This window comes from Amphiura filiformis, chromosome 7 (assembly GCF_039555335.1).
Source record: "Amphiura filiformis chromosome 7, Afil_fr2py, whole genome shotgun sequence".
Classification (NCBI taxonomy): Eukaryota; Metazoa; Echinodermata; class Ophiuroidea; order Amphilepidida; family Amphiuridae; genus Amphiura; species Amphiura filiformis.
The window spans coordinates 111729-121635 of NC_092634.1; the positions used below are offsets into that span (position 1 = coordinate 111729).

General features: G+C 35.6%; 1 protein-coding gene across 1 annotated transcript; it reads right to left on the reverse strand.

Moving 5' to 3' along the window:
* Positions 1-4555: 4555 nt before the first annotated feature.
* On the reverse strand, positions 4556-8498 carry LOC140156527 (uncharacterized). Its single transcript, XM_072179468.1, has 3 exons — positions 8330-8498; positions 6737-7050; positions 4556-4624 (listed from the first exon to the last, which is right to left on the reverse strand). The coding sequence occupies exons 1-3, from the start codon at positions 8340-8342 to the stop codon at positions 4556-4558; spliced, it is 396 nt and encodes a 131-aa protein (XP_072035569.1). The 5' UTR covers positions 8343-8498.
* Positions 8499-9907: the final 1409 nt, after the last annotated feature.

Here is a 9907-nt window from a genome sequence, read left to right on the forward strand (position 1 = left end):
AAAATGCTCCAAATTGAATGAAAATAGTGTCAAATTATTCGTCTGTCCGAATGATTATGATGAATACAAAAAATGAATAATTTGCTATATGATAAGTCTTCTTTATTCTAAAATCAAGACCCCAAGTCAACAACCCTATAGAGTATATGTAACCGTGACAGTTTAAAGGTCATAACATTAAATCTAGACTCCGTACACATAGCAAACTAGACTTTTTTGTTTGCTTTTGTCAAGACGAATAATTTGAGACCATTTTAATTGCAATTGGATAATTTCGAAACATTTCCCCCTGTACAATTTTGATTTTACCCTTTGACCTATTTTGACCTATAACTCATAAATTAGGCATTCTAGAGATAAATGATCATTGACATTTTTACTCCTTGTGACTAAAGGGGATACTTGTGATATTTCATAACTTGATTAAAGCATTTTAAAATTTACTCCCCTTGTGCAACCTTTGACCTTAATAACTCAATTTGCTCAAGAGTGACTTTTTGGCACCAGGTAGACTACTCCGTAGTACACTTGCCCATTGTCATGATTGTGCATACTCTGGATATTGCATTTAAGCTTAAAACTCCGATTTAATTAATTTGTGCACAATTGATAGATTTTCACAACTGATCATCTTTTCAGTCACCGTACTCCCTCTGTATGTTAGCTTGATTTTTAACTCGTAATAAACTGGCAGATTCTAAAATTAGAATTGTTCAGTATTGAAGTGCCATTATACAGCCTGTCTAAAAAAAAAAAAAAATGTGCAAGTGAAAAGCGCCCTCTTTGGCAATTAGAAAAACCATTGTGACATGATGCATACATCAGCATCAAGAGCGCAGTCTTAGCTCTCAAATACCGTTTGTTCTGTTCAATTTGCTTGTTTCAATCTCGAGATATGTTTATTTAACTACGAAAGTGTAAAATCACAATTGTGCCACTTTTACTAGGGAAGAGAGTTGTACATGTAAATCAATTATAGCTGATGTTGATGCGTCTAATACTCTCTCCCCCTTCACAGCTCGTGCATTAGACGCATCAACATCAGCGCACGTGCATTATATTATCTTATTTCTCTGCGAACAAGTAATACGCGTTCATTAATCTATTAGTGTGCAATATTTCTTTGTCTTTTAGTACCGTATGTCTTGAGTAACAAAGAGAACAGTATTTACCATGATAAAATCATTGACATGCACATGTAGTTAATTTTACAGTAGAATGTGAAATATTTATTTATCTTTTAATCTGTTTTAGGTGGAAAAAGAGAATCATTATTCCTGTATCATGATAAAACAGTAAAAACATTAAAAAAATGTAATTGTTGTGAAATTGATGCATTCTTTTGATTTCACGAAGGAACTCTTGATAAACTTGATGCTATCACTGATTTACATGTAAAGCCCTCTTTCCTAGTAAAGGTGGCACAAGTGTGATTTTGCCCTTTCGTCGTTAACTAGACATATCTCAAGATTAAAAGAAGCAAATCGAACAGAGAGCTAAATCTACGCCCTTGACGTTGATGTAAGCATCATGTCACAACGGTATTTTCTAATTGCCAAGGAGGGCGCTTTTTACTTGCACAATTTTTTTTGAGACAGGCTGTAGTAATTATGCCATTATGATATGTTGCATTCAATAATATAAGCCTACGTATACTTTATTTTTACTGTCACAAATATAATTATATAAACTTTTTCATAACCATTTTATACTAGTATTTTGATGTAACAAATATCAGTATAATTTCGAGTTCAACTGAATGCGTTCATCATGATTAATAACGTATTTTTATTTATCAAAAATCGACTATGGCATAGTCTAGGCACCAGGCGGATTCTGAATCTGCACACTCCTAGTTGTTACATAAAAGAAAAAAATTACATTATAGTACGCAACTTCATACCCATACGGCAATTTTCCTCGACTATGATGGCTAGCTAACACCCTATACATGTATTTCAATAGCAAATGTTATACTTGTTTAATCACTATAATAACAATACCAATAATTATGTCCTGGATAATCCCAAAGACAATACCCGCCATTACCGAACATTTGGCTGATGCTGCTGATTTCTCCGCACCGGCTACGTTCCCAGCAGCCCATTTGCTCTCTACCTGATAAAATAAAACAGTGAGATTTATATCAAGAACATTTTGATGCAAGCATCAGTGGAGGGCACTAACTATATGCTAACATGGTATCAGCCTATGAGTGTATGTTTGGTACTTACTTACTTACATGATGCTGTCATGTCTACAGTAGAATTCACCTCGACCTTTGCAGGACTTAATCCCCATTAAAAGCTATTAAACCAAGATAACACTCATTGAAGACAGCTCAACTATGTTAAATCAGATCTTCTCTGGTTAAATCCACACTACACATGTTTCTGTTTTACCTGTGCAATGAGCAATGAGCTGGTATTAAAGTTTCAGTTGGGTGAACGATTATAAAGCAAACGCAAGGTAACTGGGCGGGCCTTTGTTTACGAAATGAGACAATAGTCTGCATATTGTTAACCAGCATTCTTGAAAATGAGAAACATAATGGTTGCAGACTTAACACGGTTTGGAAATAATTTCTTCATATTTTTTGGTGTTATCTGTCGTTTACATATCCTTCCTAAAACACCAAAGTGCGAATATTTCCAAACACCTAAATTAGCTAAAAATTTAGGACATGTTACAAAACTATATTTTCTAGAATTTTAGAGAGAACTTTAAATATTGGCCGGTTATTTTTCACACAGTGACGTTAACTAGGCAATGTCCTATTACCTATAACACACACTAAAACACCAAAGTGCGAATATTTCCAAACACCTAAATTAGCTAAAAATTTAGGACATGTTACAAAACTATATTTTCTAGAATTTCAGAGAGTACTTTAAATATTGGCCGGTTATTTTTCACACAGTGACGTCAACTAGGCAATGCCCATAGGCTATAACATGTACTGTTTGTAGAGGTCACGCGTCAATGGTGAGAGTACTGTGTTTTATGTATAGCAAAATGGACAGTAACTGTAGTATGACTTACTTACCCCGGGACATTTGACAACATGGCGAAACAGGTAATTTAAATGATTCGGCAAGGAAGATCTGAGGGGGACAAAATTTTCGGACAACCTTTCGGACAATATTTTTGGTTTACTTGGTTGTCTGAAGGACAACCAGAAAAAAATCTTAATTTGAACACTGCCGCCCCCGCCCCCATTTTGGTAATTTTTCACCAAAAAATGGGTGAAACTATGCTCTTAATTTGTGTTTTTTTCCTAATTGTTTATGGTAATAATAACGACAGTACTTACCTCTGCTGCTTGTACAATACCAACAAGTCCAAGTGGACAACAGCAGAATATTGTTACAAATATGGCCAAAGTAAGGTAGTTTTTTGGTGCCTCACCTTGATGATCTGTTCTTCTAATAACTGTTTGGTGTGGTGCATTCTAGGGGGAAAAGAATTGTTGGAGCTTCATGTTTTGTGACACTAAATAATGCAACAGTTCTTTTGTTCTTAGTAAATATCGGTTTGAACATTTTGAAGTTTCCTATGATTTCTGTTATTATTTTAACTAGAATTATGCGGTTCGTAATTAAGATGGCCCCACACATAGGTGTGTAAACAAGGCTTGTAATTACAAATTTACAGCTCATTAATATTCACAAAACAATACAGTACATCAGACTACCATATCCAATCCCCATACCAAGTTTGATATAATATTGGATGGCTGAGCATGATACCATAACATATCGGATGATTCATAAAAATATCGGACGAGCCAACGGCGAATCCGATATGTTATGGTATCATGCGAAATAAGCCATCCAATATTATCATTATTAGGTTTTCTTAACTCCTAATAACCCTGAAAACATAATAATGAATTTGATCGGTCATTGCGTTTAAGTTGCACAGTAGATTAATGAAAATGTAAGCAAAATATGCAAATCAGCTCATAGTCATAAATACACAAATAACATGACACAAAAGTATACAGCACATCGGGCTACCATATTCAATCACTAAACCAACTTTGAAGTTGATCGGTCATTGCGTTTAAGTTGCAGAGTGGATAAATGAAAATGTAGGCAAAATATGCAAATCAGCTAATTAATACACAAATAAGAGGACACAAAAGCATACAGCACATCAAGCCAGCATATCCAATCACCAACCCAAGTTTGATATAATATTGGATGGCTGAGCTTGATACCATAACATATCGGGTGAGTCATAAAAATATCGGACGAGTCAACGGCGAGTTCGATATTTGTATGACGAATCCGATATGTTATGGTATCATGCGAAATAAACCATCCAATATTATCATTATTAGGTTTTCTTAACTCCTAATAACCCTGAAAACATAATAATGAATTCTTTTTTTTATTCAGACAAGCTCAGTTTCTTGATCAAAAAACTCGCAAAACTTAAGTGTCTGCTTTGATTCAGTGCTATTTTGATTATTCTTGTTCTTCTTGGTTCTCTGGTCTTTCTAAAAAACTCCAAAATAAACTTCAAGTCATGCAAAATAAAATTGTTAGGTTCATTCTTGGTCTGGACTCACGGACACATGTTGGCCAAACTGAACTTGATAGGCTTGAGTTTTTAAATACTGTTAATAGAGTTAAACAATTGAAGCTTAACCATGCTTTTAAAAATTTTAATAACATGTCTCCAGATTATCTGAGTGACCATTTTATAAAAGTAACTGAAAGACACCGGTATAATACCAGGGATAGCCACCTCAATTTTGTTGTTCCAAAGTTTCATGGGCAAATTGGTAGTACCACCTTCCAATACACTACAGTCAAGGCCTGGAACTGTCTCCCAAGCAATATTAAATCCATCAATGGCTATGCCAACTTCAAAAAGAAGTAAAAGCTCATCTTGCTACAAAAGCAAGATCACAAGAAGGGGGTAGTTCTAGTACTTGACTGTTTCGTTTGTTTCCTTCTTTTGTCATTGATGTTGTCCCCTTTTAAAGGACCCCAATGGAAATAAGCCTCCATGGCTTTTTGGGCTATCCTTGGTCTTATCAACGTGCTCTCTATAAATATGTGCTGTTTATATTCTTATTCTGTTTTTATAAAATGTATTTAAGTATTTTCTATATGTGCCTTTTAAAATGTCAATTGTTGTTGTTGATAAGACTAAATAAATATGAAATGAAATGAAATGAATGAAGTTAATCGGTTTTTGCGTTTAAGGGTTAGAATGGATTCATATCAATTTGTTTAAGCGCTCTTTTAAGTCATAGTTCATTGAATTTACAACCGTATGACAAAACAGGCGAAAATATATAGAAACTCTTTGCACAAGATTTGCAATTTAAAGAGAACTGACTATTGGTCATTCTAGTGACTCTAGTATATGGACAATATAAATGTGGTTTTTCATTTAATGACATAATATTTGAAAAATATTGTAAGGAACACTTGAGGTTTTGACTATTAAAACCTACATTTTGGTCAAAACATGTGCTTGGATAGGTAGTTTTCAACAGATTTTCCACATTTGCCTTGCTATAAAATTTCATTGTGTTATTTGTTGACCTAGTGACGAAAAGTATTTTTAGGGTGAAGTGTTAGCTTTCATTTGATATAAAAAATAATCTGATTGGATGAAGGGAACACTTGAGGTTTTGACAAAAAACAATTAAAGAGGCCAATTTTTTAGCTAGAAGTTTCACAGCTCATACATTGCTATGCACTCAACCGTGTAGTGTAATCAAAGACTGTGGTGGAGACATTCACTGCTTGTTGTTCTTTGCTTGGAAGCTCTTGGGACGAAAATGTGTGAAAAGGTGTATCGAGGTGGAAATTGTGCGCATGGTGGTTTATAAGAGAATCATTTTTGTATAGAAACCTTTCCATATGAATGAAAATGTAGGTAAAATATGCAAATCAGCTCATTAATATTCATAAATATGCAGGTAATATGACACAAAACTATACAGCACATCAGCGCACTATATCCTATCACCATACCAAGTTTGAAGTTGATCGGTTATTGCGTTTGAGCTGCACAGTGGATTAAAGAAATTGCTTCCGCCGGGACAGCCAAACAAACAGGCAGCCAAACAAAGAAACTGGCAACCATCTGGATGATAACATAAGCCCCACACATGTGTGGGGTCCAAAAACAAACAATACATTAGCGGGCAATGTTTAGGACAGGGTAAGGCATGTAAGGGGAGACATTCCATCACCCGCGTTACACGTAGACAAAAGAATGATGAAAGTTTAGAGCACAATACAATATAAGATGTTACGATATATTATGATGTATTTCTACACTTGAAACTTAAAACAAAAAATTTGAAAATAAAACTTTTAATATTATTACCCTTTTTTTTAAATCGCTATTTCACTCAAAAAAGTCTAGTGGCTCAGACAGCTAAAGCAAATTGGTGTGAAAATGTGAGTCCAGAATGCGCGACTGCGAAATATTGTTGTGATTACAAGGGCAATACGCGGATTTAGGGTTTCTCTATTTGTGCGGAAATTTGTGCGGAAATTACTTCCCACGATGCAATAAGCGTTTTGCATAACCATGATAACAATAGATACAGTTCGGAGGTTAATCAATATTCTTTGTTATGCAATACGCATATTGCACTGTGGGAAGGAATTTCGGCACAAATTGACATCCGGTAGAGAAACCCTAAATCTGCGTATTATAATTTTAAAAAATCTACATCGATTTTGGGATATCCTGTACTTACTGGTTGATACTGAACAGCTGTACCTCCTCCACTGTCAGTGTATGCTGGTGGAGCTTGTTGCTGTGGAGAACCCTCTTTAGTAGGGTAATTCTCTGGTGGGGAGTAACCTTGCTGTGGAGGGTATCCTTGTGGAGAATAACCCTCTTTAGTAGGGTAATCCTCTTGTGGAGAGTAATCTTGCTGTGGAGGGTCACCTTGTTGTGGAGGGTACCCCTGTTGTGGAGGATATCCTTCTTGTGGAAGGTACCCTTGCTGAGGACCTGGGTAGCCTTGCTGTGGTGGGTTGGGGTGGTCTTGTGGGGGGTATCCAGGATCTAGATGATAAAACAACACATGAAACAAATATTATTTGATACTTTCTGGAAATATGTTTGAATCTGCATTGTACACCGCAATACAATTGTTAAAAGCTTGATCAGGGGCTTAGTGTAACAGGGGCGGGAGAAGGCCCTCATCGAATTAGTAAAACTTACAGTGGTATGTCCGAAACGGGCGGCAACATGGCTGGTGCACCCTGAATGAGGGCCAGTGCCCACATACCCAACGGTCTCCACCCTGTCATGCTCTTTGTCAAATCAGCATTGAGGGTAGGTATTTCAATTCAAACCGAATTTCATACACAGACTCCGAGGTGGGGCACTTGTATTTTAAGTTGTACATCACCCAGGGCCGGATTTACCTTTTGGGGGGCCCTGGGCCAGGCCAAAATTTGGAGGCCCCAGCGCGACTATTTTAGCCCAAATTGAAGCTGAAATTTAGTATATAACAGGTGAGTGCGCGCGAAGCGCAAAATTTTACAATTTTGTACCCTATTTTGGCCCAAAACATAGTGTTTTCGGCTAAAATAGAAAATACACACTGAACAGGACAATTTTGGGGGCCCAAAAAATTTGGGGGCCCTGGGCCCGGGCCCATCTGGCCCTATGGTAAATCCGGCCCTGACATCACCACCACGTAACAATGACTTACCCAAAGCAAGTATTTTTCATTAGTGTAAAGTGGACCCAAAGTAAGTACTATATACACAGTTGTTTCCTTAGGAGTCACAATGAACACATATAAAACTGTCGGTAGCGATCAGTCAAGAGGCCTGAAGAAAAACCAATGAAAAAGCACATGTTTTGAGGAGGTTTTGAGTACAATTTCACCCATAATTTTACCTTCATTTCAACTATTAAATATTGGTGCAGAGTAGAAATTAGCTACCCTTTTCTAGTAACATCTGTGAGATTAAAGCAATAATGTGTGATTTGCATAAAAATAGATTCCTATTTAAATGTAATAGGTTGGAAATGTGAGAGCCTGCTCCAGGATGCAGATGGTAACACAAGTATTAAAATGTTAAGATCATAAATAATAATCTCGGGCTAAATAATAGTTACAGACTGACAGAAGACACTATTTTTTAGTAATAATATTGTATAAAACATATAATGCATCAAGCTGATGTCTTAAGTATACCTGCTATTCTGTGCATTGTGAGCAATACATAATGTACACGCTCTTCGAATGCTGCTGCACCGACATCAAGAAAACATGTATAGCAGCTTATAGCTATTATGTAAAGCATGCTTTCCTAAAATTCAAACTCACCCTTTTCTGTCATTGTGTACAAAATTACAAGCTACTCTCTCATAAAATAACATATAAAGACCGACGAAGTTCAAATCTGTGCGTAGGAACCCCGGGTAGGAACACAGACACTGTATAAGCAGGTTCTTAAGATGCTAGACGGGAATATATTATTCAAGGTGTTTCCTCTGCGATATGCGTCCTACGAGACGAGGGTCATTCAAAAATACGTGCCAGGTAATTGAAATTACCCATGATTATACTCTTAAATCTATGCTATAAAATAAAAATTATTTGATGAAAATGTGATTTTTTTTTTGGTTGTTAAGAAATGTTGGATAAAGCAAATACAGATTTGGTACATCGGAAACGGTTAAAGGAAGTCTCCGGCAATCACAACATTATGCCTTATATGTAAGAAAAATAATTATCAAGCACGAACCACGTTGTTTTATTTAAATCAAACTCATAGTGACCATAAAACGAATAAAAATACCTCAACACGCGATATTCAAAATTCAAAATTGTCGAGTGCAATGACGTCCCAGTAATAAAATGACAGCTGACGACAATTGAGCACAAATAACCATTACGTCATTGTACTCAGACAATTTCGGCGCGGGACGTTTGAATATCGCGTGTTGAGAGCCGACTGTTTTTATTCGTTTTTATGGTCAATATGAGTTATTTTATATAAAACCATGTAATTCGTGCTTGATAATTATTTTTCTAACATATAAGGCATAATGTTATGATTAACGGAGACTCCATTTAAAAACTGAAGCCAAAAGTTTAGTAAGCATCATATTGTAGCTTTGGATAATGTCCATAAAAATATTTTCAAGATGTTGCTGCCCCACTACTTACACAGGATAAATATTTTGTCCTATTTGAGCTCCCTGACATGCCTTGGGACTTCAAAACAAAATGAAACAGGTTTTATATGAGAAAAAAACATCGATTGCCAGATTTCGACAAGACCACGTTTATGGCTAATTCGTAAGTACGTCCTATTTTTATGCAATGGGTGCATTGTTTTCAGAAATAAATCAGAAATGAATTTCCACATAGATGTTGGCAACCTTTTAAATCAAAATTAACCTTTCTCTTCAGAACGTTTCCGACGTACCAAATCTGTATTCACTTTAACCATCACATCTTAACAACCAAAAATCACATTTTAATCAAATAACTTTTATTTTGTAGCCAGGATTTAAAAGTATAATCATGGGTAATTTCAATATCCTAGCACATAAGATTACAGAGATGTAATGATGTTGGTAGAACTTTTTGAATGACCCTCGTACATTACAAATGGACTACTCCAACGTCTAGCATCAAATACATGATCCAGGAGTTAGCGAGGTTTAAAATTTGAAATTGTGTGAAAGACTACTGAGCAAACGGCTCTCAGCACAGAGGGGATGTGATGCACACTAAAAATTGAGAATTATTTTTCCTTTTGTTTTTTTCATTATTATAAATTGAAAATTGCAAAATAGTATAAAACTTCCTATTCAGAACAAAAATTATTTCATTCAAATAAAAAAATTAACATAAAAAGGTGAATGAAATCAGAGGCACAAACATTAAACATTA

Bases quoted from the DNA above. Each gene is read 5' to 3' on its own strand.
- LOC140156527 (XM_072179468.1), bottom strand. The intron at 4,625-6,736 runs GTAAGTACAGGA...CTCTATTAACAG, and splicing joins CAGCTGTTCAGTATCAACCA to TATTTAAAAACTCAAGCCTA.